Genomic DNA, 21,672 nt, shown 5'->3' on the forward strand with positions numbered 1-21,672 from the left:
TCAGAACCACTTACCAGCTTAGCTCAATTATTATAAATTCTGTGATCAGCCACAAATTAGTAGCAATCGATTACCTAATATCCAAGAATTAAAATGATTAATACTGCAAAAATGCTACACACCTATATGCACTTAGGAGTGATGTCACACAGCCAGTTCTTAAGATAATGTTATGCTCAGAGGGGCTGGTGGCTGCATACATCACAGAGTTGGTTGGGTTGATGGGTGTACTAAGCAACTTCTATTCGGGCTAACTGTGGGAACCATTCCATCCCCGGGGTATACTGATAACTGAAACCATGGAAAACAGTGCCCAGGGTCTGCACCAGCATGGCAAGCCTAGGCGGTGGTCTGGCCATGCTGACTAAAGCTGATGATAAACACAGGGGCAGGACAGTGACTGAGGTAGGGTTGTGCATGTGTGCATGTACCAGACAGAAAACCTCTGATAGTGTGTCCCTGAGAAAAAGATAAAAAAGAGAGCTTCTGACTTAAGTGCTGGCTGAAAGAGACTTGGAACGGTGAGCCAAGAAACTATCTCCTGTTGTTTTCTTCTTGTATAAGGATTACATCAAAGAAATAACTGACTATCAACAGTTTCTCTTAATAAAAACAACCCACAGTGTCCCAAACTTGAGCAGCTGGTTGGGTCACAAAGGGGTAACAATATTATCAGATTTTTTGTTTTTTAATAACTTCCCGAACACGGAACGTAGGAGAATTTTGCCTTCCAGCTGATTAGGCAGAGAGGGCCCCAGCAAGAGAATCAATTGGAAGCTGACCTAAATTCCAATTTAATCTGCTTATCTGGCAGGTTGACTCAGGAGCTGGAATTGTCACCGGGTGTACCTTACAGGATTTAAGGAGTGAAGAAGCTATTGGAAGGAAGCTAGCTTCTCGGCCTTATGGCTGAGGGGTGAAAACATTATCTAAAGTTGTATCTGTTTCTCTCTAATTGTCTTTCATGAAGTGGGTGAGATTCATGGGATCTCCATTTTATTGCTTGTTAGGGAGCCCTACTCTGTTTATAAACTGGAGATTTTAAAAATTATTAATCTCTCTGCCAATAGAAGATTGGTAGATATAATTTCTCATAATCCATGGTAGGTGTGAGAACATTCCTTCCATTTTATCTTATGGCAGAGTAATGCCTTCCCTTAGGCCAGTGATATCCATACACAATTCTTACTCAAGCAATCAACATCATGTTGTAATTGTTCCAGTTCAGACTAGCTAGTGTTACCACAGAAGGAAATTTAAGAAGAAACTAACTCAGAAACACTTCTCAGAGTCACAACATGCCAGTTCTGCTGGCATACATGTTGTAGGGAGGTGGCCCCGCATAACCCACATGCATCTCTCCCCTAATCCCTCCCAGATACTTACTCAGAGTGGGACAGGAAGTATCAGGCACACAGACTCTGTTTTCTCCTCTGCACCCAAACTTCAGATGCAGGTAGGTCCTGCATCCTGCTTCATTATAGAACTATACAGACCACAGTTTCAATCTATCTTGTAATATTTGTATGCAAAATCCCCAATAATCATTCAGTTCCTTAACTGTAACCTACTCCTAGACCATGGGCCAGATCCTCAGATGGTGTAAATCACCACAGCCCATTGACTTTGGTGGAGTTATACATCAGCTGAGGATCTGGCACAGACGAGCTTTGACATTTAAACGTGTTATAATATGCAGTTGCATTGCACTGGAGTTCACATTAATAACTGGTATGCAAAGCTGGCACTTTTTAGTATTTCCCTTAGGCTCTTGATATTTCATTCTTTTACTATTGCTTAACTATGTATTGAACTGACAGCATTACACCTTGCACCAGTTTTAACTTGCCTCGAATGTAAGCAGGATTCAGTGCCTGCCCTGAAACAGTCTCAACTTGGTTTGCTTAAAGAGTGGTTACATTTAACAAATGGATTTGTTTGTTGCATTGTGGCTTCTCTGTGCTCGTTCCAGGATAAAATCTTGCTCCCTTTACTTGTGATGTAGTGTCTTCGGTGGTGGTGCTTGCATGAGACTAGCAAACAAGATAAAGTCCTTTGTTTCTGCTTGCAGCAGGGCTGGTTGCTGTTCCCAGCCTTTATACACACTCCTTGTGGGTTTCCATTGACTTCAGTGAATTTTGTTAATTGAATCCTAAACTATTGGATCAACTGGTCTGTATTTAAGAGCCAGATCCATTAGCCTTTGTGCATGTGAGTCAAAAGGACTGCTTATATGTATAAGGATAGAAAGATCAGACCCTAAAGATTATGTAGGGTCAGTCTGCAGCTGTGCCACAGCAAAGCTTGCACACCTGAGAGAAAGGGAAGCAAAGATCACCCTAAGCTACCTTTCTACCTCTTCTAATTCTGGGGCTGACTGAACACCAAGCCAGCCCCTTGCTCAAGTTATAGCAGCTGCCTAAAGGCTGCTCTAAGTTGCATTGCCTTATAGTTCCCTGGGAGCCATTATGCCAGCTAGGATCATCAAAGCACAGTCCTGCCCTTACTAGCCTCCAGCGTACCCCCCAAAGTAGTGGAGGATAGAGAAGAAATGTGTACCAAGATGGGTTGATGTAGAGTCACACATGCAGATTTTATGCCAGACTTCCCCTTAACATCATCATTACTTTGCTTTCTGTTATACCAATTCCTTTGTTCTTTGTGTACTACAAACTCTTTTGCTGGGATCTTGTCTTTGACTCTTTTTTCAAAAAAATGCCTAGCTACTTTTTGCTTTTATGCACATAATAATAGTACTTAATGAGAGAGCAAAAGGAAGGATATGGGGTAGATTTGCTGTTTGTATAAAAGGGGGCTAAGGATAAGAAAATGAAGGAAACTGTTTGTTTGTTTTTGTCATAGGTGTACCAAAATTCCCAAAAGAAAAGATTGAGCCAATTGAGGTCGAGTATGGTGATGCTGTGGTTTTGCACTGTAATCCTCCCAGAGGAATTCCACCTTTGCATATCTATTGGATGAATATTGGTAAGTAACATTTGATGACACAACACATAACAGGCCTTTCTTAAAATGCCTGTCAAGATCAGTTTCATTACAAATTCATAACTGATGAAAATTATAAGTGTAAGCACTAAGGGAAAATATATGGGTGGCATTGTAGGCAACCCAGTGAAAGCCTCTATTTAATGTGCAACAGCAATCAAAAGCACAAGCAATATTATAAGGATTGAAATTCAGACCCCATGAAGTCAATGGCAAAAGTCCCATGAGTTTTTTAAAGAATGGGATCTAAATCAATATTTAAAATGTTATAATGCCATTACATAAATCAAAGGTATACCCTCAATATGAATATTTTGTTTAGTTCTGGTCACTCCATCTGAAAAAAGGATATAGTAGAGGGATTTAAGAGATAGGTAACAAGAATGGTTAGACATGGAAAGCTACTGGTAATAATGGTACAGAAAGGTGAATCAGGTCGTCTTCTGCACCTTTCATGATGTACATACAATGAAACTGAAAGGCAAATAAAGCTGACGAAATAAAATACTGTTTAACGTAACACATAATTAACCTGTGAAACTCATTGCCACAAGATAACACTGAGTGCAAGAGCTCAGCAGCATTTTAGAAAGGGTTAGACACACAGATAATCAGAACATTCAGTTACAATAAAGTGGGTGAAATATACCAATAATATAAACCATCCTGCTTCAGAAGGGAAGCCAACCATTAATTGACAAGATTACGAATAACCTTCCTGTATTGTCCGGTTATTGCATAATTTGCTGTTTTGGGGGATTCTGTCACATTCTTCTTTAAATGTCTAGGGTGAAATCTTGGCCAAACAGAAATAAATGGCAAACTCCTGCTGACTTTGGTGTGACTCAGATTTCACCCTTAGGACTTACCACTATCGGAGACAGGATTCCAAACTAGATAGATAGAAAACTGCTCTCATTCCACATTTGGCTGGTTTGACAATGATCCAAAACAACCTTTGCATGTCTAGGAGTTACATACTATAAGGTGTACTTACAGGGAAGATACGTTTGGGTTCTGCACAGTGGAAACCTAGAAATCAAGGATCCTGTGGCACCTTATAGACTAACAGACGTATTGGAGCATGAGCTTTTGTGGGTGAATACCCACTTCGTCAGATGCATGTATATATGGATATATATATACCTGCTCCTGGAAATTTCCACTACATGCATCCGATGAAGTGGGTATTCACCCACGAAAACTCATGCTCCAATACGTCTGTTCGTCTATAAGGTGCCACAGGACTCTTTGCTGCCTTTACAGACACAGACTAACAAGGCTACCCCTCTGATACTAGAAATCAAGGCATCCGTGGCAGTGCTGCAAGCCTTTGTAGCACTGAAACTTGCTGGAATTTTCACTGCATCATCCCCTAGTAATTACAGAATTAAGGTACAGGAACAAAACTGACTTTCCAGAGAATTCATGCTGTTTCTGTAGAAAGTTTACTTAGGTTCTTGTTTCATAAACTCCCATTCCCATGGCTGTAAAAGGACAACATATGGTTATGTTGCACCTCTTTCCTCTTTTGCATCAAAGTTCTATTCTGCACCTGAAAGCAAACACATGACAGGAAGTGCAAATAGGCATATCGGGGGGTGGCTAGATATCATTACCATATTATAATTATTTTTTTCTTGCTAGATTTACAACACATTCCACAAGATGAAAGGGTCTCCATGAGCCTTAAGGGAGATCTGTACTTTGCAAATGTGGAAGAAAATGACAGTCGAAGCGATTATTGTTGCTTTGCAGCATTTCCCAGGCTGCGGACAATTGTACAGAAAATGCCAATGACACTGATGGTTACACGTAGTAAGTCTTTTAAAAATTGTTTTAACTCTCCCTTGTCACTGAATGAAAATGTGTGCCATGTGTCTAACATGATTCTCTCTGAAGAAAATACATGTTAATATGCTTATTCCTATATTATAAGCCTTAGTCTGAGAGCTAGATCCAACCGATAAAAAGCTTCTGTAGTTGCTGGGCTGCAAAAGCGCTATTGTCTGCCTCCTGTTCTCCACAGCTACGAAATCTAATCATGATGCATCGGGGAAATCAACTCCCTTCTCAGCCAGTGAGTGGATCATTAGGCATTCCATACTGCCTCTTCCCCCGAGCCTGGGTTTGCCTGGATATGGCAATCGGGCTCTGGAGAATGACATTAGGGAGCTTCAGTTAACATGATCAGGGAGTACTCCAGGTGTTCTATTATGCAGCAAGGTTCTTGCTTGGCTGACTGGATATTAGAGAACTTCAGAATGGCCATAGCTTAGAGTTCTTGGTTTGTACCTGACAAGTCTGTTCCTGAGCCCAGCCATGGAGAGCCATTGGTACCATTTGCCTTCACTTCTATTAATAGTAATCAGTATATTACAGTTGTGCCCAAGCACCAGCCAAGGTTGGTGCCCCACTGTGAGAGGAACTGAACGAACAATAGAAGATTATCGCTGCCCACTTTTGATAGGTGCCCAAGAGAAGGTAGAAATCAACGGAAGTCATGAATGGTCCCTCCATCTCTGAATGCACAAAATCACCTGTCACTTAGAAAAAAGCCTCAGAAACCCCATTATTTTGTAAGTTACAAAAGCATCAACTTTCATAATCTTGGGGAGAACTGGGTGTCAGTGCTTTCCCAGTCATAGGAAATGTACTCCTACTCTAGAGCAAGAGGAAAACTAGTTTGCATGGCTGCCCTAGTAAGAAGTAAAAAGCACGGAGGAATTGAGCATAATATGGCATGAAATGAGCTTTGCATTTCCAGACTGAAAGGGCGAGTAGGAGACATGGAACTGTTTGTTTTCTGAGTCATGGGCATTGTAGCTACCCAGTTTTCTGCAGATGAAAAGAACACCAGATACTTCAAATCTTTTCATTTTCCAAAAATGAGAAAAAGGTAGTTTCAGGTACTATACCTGCACCTGAGTCCCACTGCAATTTCATGGTTTTGCAATTACATTTTCCTATATATTTATTTTTTCTTACTCTTTTTGCTATATCAAAGTTCAAACCAAACAACAAAGGAAACAAAGTGACTCTATATACAGAATGTACAGGAAACAGTGAGACTGTGCTTTTGAAAGAAGTCAAACAACGAAACAAAAAGAAAATCAGAGAAAATATGGTAGGCCACAATCTCAGGCTATGGTAATCAAAGCTTCATTGAACTTAGTGGAGCTATGACAGTTTACACCAGCTGAAGATCTTTCTCATTTTGCTTGACTCATTCAGCTGCAGTAATTTTAAGTGTCACTTGCAAGAATAAATATGTTAAAAATCAATTGCGAATATATATTATTTTAGGCTGGCTTTAAGTCACCCTTCTGGTTTCAATAATATCTGACTTTGGGGGATTTATGTTTCCTAAAAATTCAGGGATATTTTCTTCCCAATTGAAAGCCTCAATATTTAACTTACAAGTCGTATATTTTTTTGGTGGAGTAAACAGATAAATAATTAATAATACTAAATTCATATAGCTTAATACTTGGTTAATCCATCTTGAGGCCTCAGCTGGCGTACTGTGTCCAGTTCTGGGTGCCACACTTGAAGAATGATGTGGACAAATTAGAGAGAGTCAGAAGCAGATAAATAACAAAGGAGAAAAGGTTAAAGATAGAATTTTTTAATGAATGCTAGGAACCTACCAATCTTATTCAACATAACTTTGATAAAATCACTTTTTAGTGAATCTTTTCCTGAGTTTGACACCTTTTTAATACTCTTTATACATACATAAATTCATTGTCCGTGTTGATTTGCATTATATTCTTTTGGTGGTTTTATATAAAATATATTTACATTTCCTTTAAGGAAGTATTTTGTGTAGGCTTTTTTTTTTTTGGTTTGTTTGATGTTTTGTTTGTTTTTGACCTTTTAACCTTTATCAACTATTCCGTTTGCATTTGGTTTTCATTTTTGTTTATTTCAGTTAAACATACTAATGACTCAAGCTCACCTAATGCTGCTGTTACTAAGGGTGAGTTGAATGTACCTGTTTGTTTCTTTGCCTTTGAATTAATGAGAATACTTGAGAGCCACTTAATGTGTTGGTTAATCTGAAATTTTAGTAAAATGAAATATTCTATCAATTTAGATGAAATACTGTTACTGCTTAGGAAAAAACTTTTAATATGTTTGCTGGGTATAAGCAGCACATGCATCAATATTGACTCAGTCTTTACTAGCTTGACTGAGATCTGAAGGATTTTTCACATTACTGCGTCTATCCCGTGTGAAATAAAGATTTCAGAGAAGAGGTCCTGACAAATAGAAACTATTTTTTTAGAACAGGCAGTTTTGCTGATCAAGAAAGTAATTTCAAGGGGAGTTTAAAGCTAGATGAAAAAAAATCACGAAGGAATTATGATGACCAGCTAGTGTTAGAATATGCTGTGATGTTTAATGTAACAATAGCAGAAAATATGGATAGGATTGATAAGGGTGTGTACCTAACAGAATATATCTGGATTCTCAACCCAAATATTAGAGCTTGTTGGAAGATTTTAGATTAAAGTTTTCTATTGGAAAATGCTGTTTTGACAAAACTGAACATTTTCACAAAATGGATTGATTTTGAGGAAATTTTATTTCTTTTTTAAAGGAAAAAGCTATTAAAATATATAAATGTCCAGTTTTGATATTTTTGGATCTAGAAGTTTTGATTTTTCTTTATGTATCTTAAGCATTTTTTCCTAAATTTACTTTTTTTTTCAAATTGAACCATAAAGGGGTTCAATATAAAAAAAGAGGTTGAATTTAGTGAAATAAAATGTTTCAAGTGACTCAAAATGATATTTTTGGGAGGTATTTCATTTTCTGAAAAAATTCAAAATTATGCCTTTTTGTTCCAATTTGGGTACAAAATAAAAACTTTTCATGAGATGGAAAATCTATTTTCCATCCAGTTCTACCAAATACCTTATTTTTTGCCAAACATGGTTATCAAGAGAGAATATATTTTAAAATTAAGTCCACCATTTCCAAAACTAACTAGTGATTTTGAGTGCCTCAGTTTCTGGAGTTCCCAACTAAGAACACCTGAGAGGGACTTGATTTTTCAGAGGACTAATGCTGAACAGTTTCTGAAAATCAGGCCCGTTTCAGGTGTCTCACGCTGGACATTCAAGAGTGCTATTGATGTCTGAAAATCTAGGCACATGTGGGCTAATATTTGTGTACAGCATATGTACTCACTGGTATGTGTAGTGCACACTGTACAAAGAGACGCAACGCAATTAAAGAAGGAGTGAAGAAAGCTGGCTTGTAAGATAGAAATGATCTATTACCAAATTATCAGTAAATCGCTTTTCTTGAAGTATCAGTGAACATTTGAATGACATATTGGCCATTAATTATTACTGAATAGCCATTTAACAATATAAATTGTTAAAACGTATTGTCAAAGAAACAATTGATTTTTTTGTTGGCAGTCTAGAGTAAATGGTTATCTGAAACCCGGTACAGTAAAAAGGAGTTTTGTGATGAACAGTGGCTTGTTTTCAAGCTGTATTCCCAAATGCATTCTTGAGTTGTTGTAAATTCTGCAACTGTAGAGGGAAGGAGAATTCAAAGTTGCTGGCAAAGGAGAAAAGATATGATATCAGCTGAGATTTAGAAGACAATGTAAAGTTAGTGAAGGGGAAAGGTATTAGAAAGACTGTTCCAGATGGCAAGAACAGACAAGGAAAGATTCATTCACTTCCATTGGTCAGAGTGTGTGGGTGAGGGGAGAAATAAGGAAGCAGAGAGGAGGCAAGTACTAGCTGAGCAGGCAAGAGAATAGAAAAAAAGGTCCATGAGAGGGGCTGGAGCAAATCCACAGAGTTTTTTCAAGGCGTGGCAGGAAATTCTGAACTGGTTCTTAAAACTGACTGGGAACTTGGGAGGGTGTTTGAGGATGAGGCATACTTCTTAGGGAATGTGAGGTGGGAAGCTGAGTTCTTTTTAGGCTGTCACCTGGAGAAATGGGACTTGGATCTTAGTTTGGAGGGATTAGAAGAGATTTCAGCAGAATTGAAACAGAGCATCTGGCCCAGTCACCGTGTCACCTGGCTTCTCCCCAGCTTCCAAAAACTCGCTGCCACACCCAGTCTTCTTTTAGGATGGTTTAGCCTCTTACTGTAGGCAAATAAAACAACATAGACCAGTTTTTTAACTCTCCTCTTCTCTCAGGCTTCCAAGTCACCTCTCTCAGGCATCTCTGGTGCTTCTGTCCTGGCAGCATCCCAGTTCTAGTCAGCTCCGCTCCCTCCCTGGAGCAGTGGTCCCAGGGCTGCTTCCCTGAGCCTCTTGCTACAGGGACCCATCGCAGGAGTTAGCTGCACTCCACCATGGTTTTCCTTCCTTTCCCTAGGCCGGGCCTTTCTCAGTCATTCCCTTCTATCTCCCATTTCCTCCCCTCTGGTAACACTTAATAGGCACAGAGATAGCCTAGGCCCCTTTGATTGGCTGGATTGGGCTCACCTGCTCTGACCCAGGGGAGCTGGGCCCAGTTCTGCTCAGAGGGACCAGCTCCCCTGTAACACATCCCTTCACCCTATACCATTTGGGAGTCATACTGGTGCAGCTGCAAATCCATCCCTTTTAAGAGTGCCATCTCCCAACCAACATCGTCAGCAACCAGGAGCTCTTGTGCCAACATAATTCCTCCCTCACCCCCTCCCCTGCACGTCTTCTGGGTTGGTCTGCCTCTTTAAGACATCAACTGTAGCAGCCAGAGAAAGAATCCCCCACTGTTGTATGACTCTAGCCTAGCCATTTCCCAGCCCTGAAAGCTGGATGGAAAAGAACTACTCATGAGAGTAAAGTTGTGTATTTCTTTAAGGGTTTGCAGGTTCAGGACTCTGGTTTTGAGGGAGAGAAGTTTCTAATTTTATTCCTGTTACTATAGTTGTGTTTTGAATGTAAGTAAAAAACAGAGCCCTAGGTAGGGTCCTTTAGAAAAATACCACGAATATAAAGAAAAATGAATGAATGAATATTCCAGAAATCTTCTGACCAAAGCAATATTTTTAGCACTGTTAGAGGGTACAGAATGATTCAGGGGCATATGTGATCACTTTAGTGCACAAGGTCTGACCCTTTTCTTTTCTCCTTTTTAGCTAATTTCATCAAGGAAAGAAAACCCAAAATACTGATACCACCCGAATCTTCTGGTAGCAGCTCATCAGTTACTGTCATCAAAGGGGGAGTTCTACTGCTTGAATGCATTGCTGAAGGGCTGTGAGTATTGCACCCACTTAACCTTCTGAAATAAAGTTAGAGTAAATGGAAGCACCTTTAATAATTCTCTTTAAATAAATTGTACTTATTGAAAACTGGCATAGAGTTACAATGGAGAAAGTTTTCCCTGTTGGCGAGTGAGTAATGTACAGGTTATAGACAAGTATAAGTAAAGAATCAGCATTTACCATAGTAACTGGCATATCACAGTTATTTATCCATCCTGTGATCACTGATTTTGCAGATGTTCCAGTATGGTGATCACTCAAAATTATTATTCTTTTTTGAGTGCATTAGGAATTGATTCAACTTCCCCAGTTTGGACTCCAAAAAAAACCCAACAAAAAAACAAAACCCTGTTTTTCTTTTCTAGCTTGTCCAGTTCAGAGTATTGATTAAGTATCAATAAATTCCTGAGCTTTTCCACCTTCAATGAGATTTCAATTTCTTGAGCATCATTGTATAAGGATTCATGCCTTCCATGATGCCCATTCAGAAACAAACCCAACAACGGAGTAAAAGACTAGGGGCATTTGACATATCTGGTTTCAAGACTAAGCTTGATAAGTTTATGGAGGGGATGGTATAATGGGATAGCCTAATTCTGGCAATTCATTGGTCTTTGACTATTAGCGGTAAATATGCCCAATGGCCTGTGATGGGATGTTAGATTGGGGTGGGATCTGAGTTACTACAGAGAATTCTTTCCTGGGTGCTGGCTGGTGAGTCTTGCCCACATGCTCAGGGTTTAGCTGATCACCATATTTGGGGTTGGGAAGGAATTTTCCTCCAAGGCAGATTGGCAGAGGCCCTGGAGGTTTTTCGCCTTCCTCTGCAGTGTGGGGCATGGGTCACTTGCTGGTGTATTCTCTGCACCTTAAAGTCTTTAAACCACAATTTGAGGACTTCAATAGCTCAGACATAGGTTAGGGGTTTGATACAGGAGTGGGTGGGTGAGATTCTGTGGCCTGCGTTGTGCAGGACGTCAGACTAGACGATCATAATGGTCCCTTCTGACCCTAAAGTCTATGATTCTATGAATCAGGGCTTTTGGTTGGCCCATGATAAAGATAAGGGGCCATCTGCAAAATTAGATATAGATTCATATTTGGGAGTGTTCATGTTTTGGTTTTGGCCAATTTCAATGCATGGATGCGAGTATAACTAATCCCTAGGCCTAGGCGTAGCCCACGGCATTGAATGGAAATCTCAAACCCCATAATTATTAGTATTGGTAATGCCATAGTGCCAAGGAGCCCTAGTCCTGGCCCAGTACCCCATTGTGCTTGCCACTGTACGAAAAGACCATTCTTGCCCCAAATAATTTATAGTCAAAGACAAGATGCAACAAATAGATACAGACAGGCAGGGGTATGCCATCTTTCTTATTGCCATTAGCGCAGGATGGAAAATGAGTGGGGAATGGGAAAGTCTAAGCAGACATGACTGAAGTGCAATCCTCATGATGATGATGTGGCATTTAGCTGTGAATACTCCTTTAAGCCCTGATTCCTCCGAGTGTGCAGGGGTAACTTGGCAAGCATACAGCAATACTTTCATCATCATGGGATCAGGTTTACCTATGCCCTCCCTCCTGATCACCATTTTTTACTGATGCGTGCAACTTTCTTGTACTTACTTGTACTTATGCATGCAACTTTCTCCCCAAAAAGAGTTGTCGTAGGAAAACTAGGTAAAGCTTAAAAGCCCTCCAACCATTAAACCTAACAGGGAAAACACATTTGCTCCTGGGTGATGTGTGATAGAGCTCTCTGTTGAATGGATGTTTAAATCATCATGTTTACAACCTGTATTGTTGAACTCCACATCCCTGTGTGCTCACTGTGGTTAGCAGATAAATGATCCATATTAAAGCAAGTGCAATTATCTCCCACTATAAACCTCAAAATCAGGGTGTTTATCTGCTTGAGCAAACATGTTCAGGGCATCTTGTTTGTCCATGTTTGCTTGAAAGGGCATCACTCACTCTTTGAATAGACAAGATTATGACTTTGCAATTGGTTGCCATTTTCTGAGAGCATGTGAACAACTCATCTTTGTTGGATTGATTCCAAGTAACTGTAATGGGTTCTTGTTCCTTTTTGCAATACCTCCATGTCTAGTTCACAGCCACCTGTGCCTGTGACCTTCCTTTTGATCCAGTAGATGGATTCTTTAAAAAAAAAAGTTGTGTGTAAATTTTATGCTCAGGAATGTAAGGAACCGATCATGTTGGTTAAAACAAGGACAGTATGGGGACTTGTTCTGCACATTTCCTCATAAAACTTTCCCCTTGTAATAATTAAAGCAGGTAGGAGAAAGGAAAGTAGACTTCATCAAAATGTTAAAAAGGAATTAACACTGTACATTTCATTCAAAATTTCCCATGAGCTTGGAGAAAAAGTACTTCCTCTTTCAAGTATTAAAAAAAAAAGTCGGGGTGGGGATGAATTACAAAATGTGGGGGAGTTATCCCCACTGAAACAAAATAAATAGTTTTTAAATCAGTCTTTTTGGTTTTTAAGGTTTACAACAAAACATGAACAAATTAGGCCAAAATGGAAAAAAAAATCTTGTATTCAAAAAGATACTTTTCTTTGGGAAAAAAAATGATTTTTTTTTGACAGACTCTTAAGTATATTCCCCCAACCTACCACCCCTTGCAGTTCATCCCTGCAGCTGTCAATGAGGAACTAGATTGGCTAGATGGAGACAAGTATCAAACTCTGAAAACAAGGACCAGTCAGTCAAAAAATAATTAACAGCAATAAATATATTGCCACTTTGTCATCTCGGAGGATTTTACCCTGATCTTTAAAATGGCAGGCAACCTCCTCTAGATGGTACAAAGATCTAAACTGGTGTGGATGAAATGTAAGGGGTTTCTTAGTATCTGTGTTTCAATACTATATCCGGGATGAACTCTCTTGCAGAAAATCTGACACTTGAACTATTATCCATGCTGTTCATAAAAGAACATAATTTCTCAGTACCTGGGGCTTTGAGTAACTTGTGCCTGGGCATTCTGCCATCTTAACAGATGGACACAAGAGTAAGCAGATATGACACTGTGTATATGCATCATGTGTGGTGCTGGGGTCGGGAAACCCAGCTGGGAATGTTCAGACAGCAATCTGTCCTGTACTTCAGTGTCTCTGGTTCTGAGCACGCTCCTAACTTTCTAAAAATATAAAGTAGCTTTTTCAGCCATCAGTGACATGTGGTTAGCCCTGTCTAATCAGGCAGAGTACAGAGCAGAGTTATTTTAATGAAGTCTTTACCCCCTCGTCTGTCTGCAAGAAGTCCCTATGGAACAGGACAAAACAAGCTTCAGTGCCTCTACTACAGTTCATACCAATATGTTTACAAGGGATGCAAACCTGTTTTGCAGCACACTGTCAGCTATGAAGGATTTGTTGTACACAGGGCCCTTTTAACCAACAGGCAGTACAAGCTATGGACAATATCAAACCTCCAGCCAGGATGTTTTAATAAGTAAAATGGGTAGCTATGCGCACGAAGGAGGGCCATTTCGAGAATTCTGAAATCATGATCTTGCAAAGGGAAATGTAGAAACTTCAATATTCTGTAGTTATACTGATGTGAAATGTTACAACTTTTTTTTTTTTTAAACTCAACATCTTCTTTCTTTTTCTGCTAGCCCAACTCCGCATCTTAACTGGATCAAGGTTGGTAGAGATTTGCCCAAGGACAGAGCAGTGACAGAAAGTTTTGGAAAGATTTTGAAGATAGAACAAGTATCTGCAGCAGATGAAGGCACTTATGAGTGCACAGCAAGCAATTCTGTGGGGAGAGCGAAACATGAGTTTCAAGTTCACGTGGAAGGTGCTATTTACATTTTAATGGGTTTTAGATTTTGAATAATAAACAAGTAGGGGTGTCAGAATGTCTGCCGGTGTAAATCAGCACAATTCCCTTGAAGTCCATGGAGCTGCATTGATTTATACCAGCTGAGGATCTGTCCCAGTGATTTTATATTTGCACAGTGTAGCATTACATTTCATGTAAAATGATTATTTTTTTTCACAAACCATGAAGATTTTGTAGCATGGGAAGTAAAAATGGTAATATATGCAAAAACAGTAATCTAAAATATAAAGTTATGCTTTAGTCAAGCACAGGTTATTGGATTAAATTCTGTGGCATGTGTTATGCAGAATTCAGACTAGGCAATCTAATGTTCACTTTTGGCCTTACAATCTATGAAACTATCAGAGGTACTTATTTTTACTTATTTTTTTAATATGGGAAATATAGTAACTTTGACTGGATCTTGCATGCTTTATTCAAACATAACTCCTAATCTATAGAGTAAGGTCTGTCTGTTAATTCCAAAGCATCTTGCATAGAAAGGAAAAATTAGGAGAAACAATCCTGGCCTCAATAATGGGAACATAACATAGTCACAAAGAGTAATCTCTGTGTTTTTAATTATATTTGCCACCGTCTGAAAGGTGTCAGTGATGTCTCAGCTAGATTACTGCAGTTTCCTTGCCTCGCTCCCTTCCAGGTTTTTCAAAATATCACAGCTGAACAATCTGCTTCATTTCCTACCACAGGACTCTGATCTTTTCTTTGGCTCCTTCCACGTTGTATTGAAACTTCTCAGCCTCACTTGCAGGACTCTGCTACTACCTATATTTCTGCCACTGTGGTACACTCAAGTACTCATTTTTTACTCTGCTGATTTTGCTTATCTTTATGATTCCTTAGCCTCATCTTCTTCAGAACCCAAATTCTACTGTCACACCATCCCACCCTCTGGAACCACTCCTTCCTCTCCAGTGCAACTAGTGACACTGTTCTTCTTTTAATCCCTCACCCATGCCTACTTTTTCCTGCCATCGCTGATCTTCACTAGAGCACTTCCCTGTGACACTCTCATCCCTAAATGAACTTACCTTGGGTCATCAAAAGGGATTGAGTGTCCATGACCTTCAGCGTCAAAAGCACAAGCATGAATGAGTAACTTCATTAGCTGGTAGAATTAGCCGAAGGTGACATGATCATGCACACTTAGCTAGTGTCTCACATGGCAAACCTTCACAACTTGTAATATTAATAAAATCCTAACAAAGTTAACATAACAGGACAATTTAAGTGACTATAACTCTGACTGCAGGAGCTAGGGAACTCACTATCTACTTACTTTTCCCCATTTGCTCTGTTTTGTATCTCCTACTAATTTGCCTTCCAGCAGTTATTGACATCCTCACTCATTAATGTTATCGTTACTCCTGTACTATCTGTGTACGTTAGCCCGGGGGCTTGTCTAACTTTAGATCTGCAAACTGTATCTCTGGTTCCACAAAGGCTAGTGAGGCCAGCTCCTGCCAGGAAGATGCCATCACAAATTGCTGTCTCCAGTCCTTCACTAAAATAATACATTGTTGAAAAATTGCTCTATTAGTGTCACCCTTGCTGACTCTGGATGGCTCTGTTGACCTGTGGTGGCTGAACCACATGAAGGTTTTTACGAGTCTGTTGCAGCCTTTGGTTAAGAGACCTGGTTCTTTCTGCGCAGGCCATAGAGGCTCATGCTTTTAGACCCACATGTCTGGGGTTCTATCCCCATGGACAGCAACACCTCCCTTCCTGCCCACGTGAATCATTTTACAGGAGCATCACATTTGAAGTCTCCCAGTGTATTTTCTGGATTTACTTAGGTGGTAAACTCCCTAGGCCAAGGACACTATCAACTCTTAAACGATAATTAATAATAAAGCACAATGCCTTTCTTTGCTTTCGCGAGGCAAATAATAATATGATGATAGCACCTAGGTACACACATCAGGAATTTGGGCACCACTGTGTAAGCCACGGTGTATACCCAGGAAAAAGTCAGGAAGCTCAGAAACTGACTTGTCCGGTACACATCAAGAACTAGAGGTTTGTGGCTCCTTTGAAGTTCCCTGACATGCAGTTTAGCTTGCAGTCTATGCTATGACAAGATGTACCATTTGGATGAGACAAACAAACGGTGGTGGGTGGAGCACAAGTTAATGGAGCAAACTATTACATAATAAACAGAAGTCTCAGCTCACCGCATACCTAGCCATTGGCAGCCAGCAGCGCTTCATAGGCATAATGTCAGAGATTCAGTCTAAAAATAGTGATTTGTATCATATCACATAATAGCATAACATAGCGCATAGCATAACACAGTAACTTAGTTACTCCAGGGTAACTCTTTTGAAATCAATGGAGCTTGCACTGATGTGCGCATTTTCCTATCCATTATTTATTTATTTATGGGTGGAGGGAAACGGAATCATAAAATCAGCCAATGTAGTATCTTAAAATAGGCATCATGCAAACTGAGTGGGTTAGGTAACAATGCAAAACATTTCCATTTTAAATCAAAAATGAGAAACAATCTAGAGTCAAAATAAAGTCTAGAAAAGCATTGCCCCATAGTTACACAGAGGATGAGTAACAGAATGAGTTGGCAGATAAATGCTTCTTCTTCAGAGTTAATAGGGCAATCCAGCCCCAGGACCGGATAGCATGTAACGTTGCTGCTTCAGGAACAGAGTAGCAACAGAGTGTGAAAGTCACAATGTGATTTCTGCTTCTCATTGCTCCAGGGCACAGGGATGTTCACCATCCCCCTTTCTGTAGCAGGTTATTGCTCCATGTGTGCATTGGGGGACCCACTCATCCACCACCTGCTCACAGGGGGACTATCAGCCTGCTGGCAATTGCTCTTCCTCCTTCCATCACTGGGAAAGCTCCAGGAATTTGGGTAGCCCATGCAGGAGTGTGTGGTGACTCCTCACTCCCCCATATTGCTGTGTCCAGGCACACAACAGGACTCACAGTTCCCCTCACAGAGCAGAGTACAACATTTAGTGATATTATCATTTGGTAATGTTACTATCAGCTGTGCTAATAGGGCTGCTGTTTTGGGTAAGACACCCAAAATAGCTCTGGGAGGAAGATACTGAAACATAATTGAAAGACTCGGCAAAAACATTTTTCACTTGCCATGAGTAAAAAAGAGACTCCACTTTGCTGAGAGAAATGTGCTACTACGCTGTTAAGCCATCCACATCTGCCAGCTGCTCTATTTTAATCTTCACTTCCCCATCTCTCCTCACTTCTCCATAGGCAGGCAACCAGAGAGGAAGAACAGCCTTTCAGGTATCTACACAGCATTTTGTCACGTGATGTGACTGATCACGCCCTGTCATTTGACACAGCCTTGTTTTGCATAATATTTATTTCTCTTCCTGAATATGGGGAGGAATGGGACAGCACGACCTGGAGAGGTTTCAAATGCTCCTGTCGTGGAAGTTGCTGACTCTTAGAAAGCATTCCAGATGGTATGGAACATCTCTACAGTAGCTGAATATTTTAACAATCCGGTCATGGTTTTTTCAATTGCAGGAGCTTCAAATAGTAAAATACAAGGGAAATAACATGAATTAAGTTGTTCAGTATGTTGACCACAGGGAGAAAAGCTTTGTGATGAATTATTGTTTCTGTTTTTTAACCAGCAAGTCCCCAAAAATCTAAAACTGCTATTGCCATGTAAAGAATGCTTTTTATGAGAGCTATTAAACCCCTCTCCCTTGCATATAACTAATGTCTGTTGATGTCACTAATAGGATTTTGATCTATTAGGAGTCTCCTCCCATGCATCACGTTAAGCACAATGGAGCCCAAATAGTCTCCTTTTCTAGAGTTTCAAACCAGTAAATGTCACTAACATCCATCACCGAGCCACCTATTCAGTCCCATTCTCTCTCTGGGCACATGACAGGGTCAGATCCTCAGCTGGTGTAAATGAGTGTATTTCTATTAGCTTTGGTGGAGTTATGCCACTTTATAGCATCTGAGGATGTGACAGATTTTCCTCTAAGAATGTGTATAGGGAGAGAAAATTAAACAAGTAAGAAAAATTACTCTCCATAATATTAACTGGCACTGCTCCTTTGCCCATTCTCTCTCCTATTGCTAGAGTATAAATCAGGATCTAGCTCTCATTGCCACACTGTGTCATACCTGCAGTTCCTCTTGCTGATACTTAAGCATGTCAAAACAAAACCCGTCTTCATAACAGCATTCTCTAGCAATGGTGTTTGCATGCAGCCTATTGACTAATCCTACAATAGTTTGAAGGCCAAGATTCAGGCAATTATGACAAAACATATGAAAATGTTCAGCCAGCAAATTGTTTGACTGCTTGAACATTTTAATCTCTCTTTTTGAAAAGTGATGTAGCCTGGAACATTGGAATGGGGACAGAAAAAGCTTGTTGTTTCTGTTTGAGCAGAGTGAGGTTCTTTTAAAAAACAACAACAACAAAAAATTATCATGATTTCAAACACTTTTATTTATTAAATATAATCCCCCCAAATTTAAAATGCTTATAACCCCTGAAGCTTTTAACTAGCACAGTGCCTGGTATCATAACCCTGATCTTGGTTGGGGTGTCTAGTCTTCATTGTCAGAATAATAGTAATTAATAATAATATAATAATTAGGGGCTTCATTTAAAAAAAAACCACCAATTGTAATCCCAACCCCCACATTTGCAGCCCTTTTAAGAGGGGTGAATTGCCCCTGGAGGTGGCTGCTTTTACTCATCTTGCTCACACAAATCAGCAACATGATGGCATAAATGTGGGATTTTGCAGATTCAAGTGGTACATGTTCATATTTTGATGCTGCATCCATTGCATTTGATATTTTAATAGGCAGCACTGCACCCCTTCCTAATAGAGAAGGGCTTCTCTAGTGTCTTCATGGTGTAGACTACATTTTAATACTGAGATTGTCTAATGGACACCTATAGACTCACAATTACATAACATCGATGAGGCAACTCTAGCAGTTTCTTATTTGAAAAGCATTAGGAAAGTACTTAGGCTGTGTATTTTTAGCTGTCCTTTAAATCAGCTGAGCAACTGAACACAAGGAGCTAGCACCATGTGGCAGGCAGCCTCTTTTGGATTATCAGAAGTTCTCCATCGAGAACCAGTGATCTGGGAATACATTTTGGGAACCTTTGTATTAGAGTATTGTCACCATCTCATTTCTGTCTTGGTCCTTATCTTCAAGACCCTTAATGACCTGGGCTCAGAATATCTAAAAGATTGCCTAAAGCTCCAGGATGGAGGACTGTGGTTAACAACTCCACTTCCCAGTCACAATGGAACTTTCTACCACAAGGGTACAGCTGGTCTGTGCAAGAGACAGATTCCATACTGTGGAACAAACTCCCATAAGAACCAAGGATCTCCCCACTTTCTGCTCCAAGTGCAAGACGTGCTGCTTTGACCTTCTCTAATGTGAACCAAGAGCAGCATTTACATATTTAAGAAAGAAAAGGAAAACCCTACAAAAACAAACACTAACACTACACACACAATTCTCCTCATTAACATAGACATCGTATTTACTTCCTGTTCTAAGAACAAGGAAATATGGCAGTACAGCACTGAATCTCTGGCACCACCATGTGAGTAACTTTTAGCACTGTTGACTTTTAAGTGGTGACTGCTCTATCTTGAACATTTAGGGCCTGTTTCAAAGCCGACAGAAGTCAATCGAAAGACACCCATTTACTTCAGTGATCTTTGGATCAGGCCCCTGGGATCCCAGTTGTCTGGCTATTGTGAGGATGATGCAAAGGTGTCAGAAACCACAAGAAACCTCTCTGGCCAAGAGATAAGCTTGGATGTAGCCCCTGCATTCCCTGAGTCACCAAAATATTCTCAACACTGCAGGTTATTCCATCACAGACCTATATCCAGGTCCCATTGAAGTCAATGGAAGCCACATGGTCACATCCAAGGGGAGGATTTGGATTGAATAGATATTTGCAGTTTGGTTATATTGGTTACATTAGATGTCTGTTGTTAAGAGTCCCATATTGAGGGTGTTTCTGAAAATATCAAACCAAGCAACCTTGCCATTTTCACCAGCCTTCCTATCCCCAACATTTAGCTTTGCACTTACAGCTGGGCATTTTCACTCAAACACTGTCCACTTCCCACAGCCTCTCCTTGGCATTTAATTTCAACAAACACCATCTAAACAGAGGAAAATGGTATATATATAATTTTAATGTCTCTGGTAGAATCATTTTATAAATCAAAATAAAATAAGAGAATATATTTATCCTTTAAGAGAGAACCTGCTCTGCAATAGTTGATAGAGTGTGCCATCTGCTGGAAGCCATTAGTGATAGCAGCATCTTCATGAACTTTCATTCCTACTAGTTGTAACGTCTGCTAATATGTTATTTTTGTTCTTAACAGAACCTCCTCGGTGGATAAAGAAACCCACAAGTGATGTTTACAGCATAGATTCAACTGCTTTGCTATTGTGTGAAGCTACTGGCAAGCCTGAGCCAACTATAAAGTGGAGACTTAATGGAATGCCTATTGATAGTAAGTATATATAATATAATTGGAGATATACCAATCTCCTAGAACTGGAAGGGACCTTGAAAGGTCATTGAGTCCAACCCCCTGCCTTCACTAGCAGGACCAATTTTTGCCCCAGATCCCTAGGTGGCCCCCTCAAGGATTGAACTCACAACCCTGGGTTTAGGAGGCCAATGCTCAAACCACTGAGCTATCCCTCCCCCTGTACAAGTACAAGATACAAAATAGTGTGCTCGTGTAATGCTGACAGACGCTGGTTGTTGGTGGATGGAATCGAACTGGGGACCTCTGGAGCTTAGTGCATGAGCCAAAAGCCAACTGGCATTTCGCTAAAGCTGTAGAGCAGACTCATTTAACTCTCCCTCTAAGTGGTCGTGGTGCCACTAGATGGGACAGACACCACACCCAGAAGGTGTGTGGGTTACATATTTTCCCTAGCTGAGGGGAGCGTCAGAGTCTTCCCAGTTGAAATCCTGAAGGAGCTCCCACTTGTAATGATGACAGACCCCAGTTTGTTGGTGGGCGGGATCGAACCAGCAACCTCTGGAGTTTAGTGCATGAGCCTCTGCCACATGAGGTAAAAGCCAACTGGTTGTTAGGTAAGGGGGTAGAACACACTCATTTAACTTTCTCTCTAAGTGGTCTCAGTGCCATTAGATGGGACAGAACACCACACCCAAAAGGTGTGGGGGTTACACTCAGCTGGACAAGATTAGCATATACTGTACTCCCAGCACAAAAGTTGGCACTTAACTCCAAATGCATCATATGATAGTTGATTTGTCTGGTTTAGCCAAAGTGAATACTTTATGGTGATAATGAAGGGAGAAGAATTAAAGTAACAATAATATGGAAGCTACAATTGTAATTTAAAGCCCATAGCCAGTCAGTGTAATTTTCTCATCTTTAGGAACATGGATCAGACTCTTACAATACTAGGGCCCCGCTAGGACTCATTGACTAGCACAGAGATAAGCCATGAAATGGCTGAAGAGTAAAGGCCCTGCTCCCTCCTTGTTCCTCC

At 40.2% G+C, this 21,672-nt stretch overlaps 1 protein-coding gene across 5 annotated transcripts in view; it reads left to right on the plus strand.

Annotated features, from left to right (window-relative positions):
* Positions 1-21,672, plus strand: part of CHL1 (cell adhesion molecule L1 like) — a 189,096-nt gene that overhangs the window by 121,129 nt on the left and 46,295 nt on the right. For 3 of the 5 annotated variants that reach the window (XM_045025896.1, XM_045025899.1, XM_045025897.1), the window contains 7 exons: positions 2,863-2,985; positions 4,651-4,821; positions 6,938-6,985; positions 10,110-10,230; positions 13,892-14,076; positions 17,362-17,394; positions 20,520-20,651. In XM_045025896.1, coding sequence (XP_044881831.1) covers positions 2,863-2,985; positions 4,651-4,821; positions 6,938-6,985; positions 10,110-10,230; positions 13,892-14,076; positions 17,362-17,394; positions 20,520-20,651 — 813 coding nt within the window. The remainder of the gene's footprint in view (positions 1-2,862; positions 2,986-4,650; positions 4,822-6,937; positions 6,986-10,109; positions 10,231-13,891; positions 14,077-17,361; positions 17,395-20,519; positions 20,652-21,672) is intronic. The other 2 variants (XM_045025898.1, XM_045025900.1) reach the window with 1 other exon arrangement.

The sequence above is a fragment of the Mauremys mutica genome, chromosome 7, assembly GCF_020497125.1.
Source record: "Mauremys mutica isolate MM-2020 ecotype Southern chromosome 7, ASM2049712v1, whole genome shotgun sequence".
Taxonomy (NCBI): Eukaryota; Metazoa; Chordata; order Testudines; family Geoemydidae; genus Mauremys; species Mauremys mutica.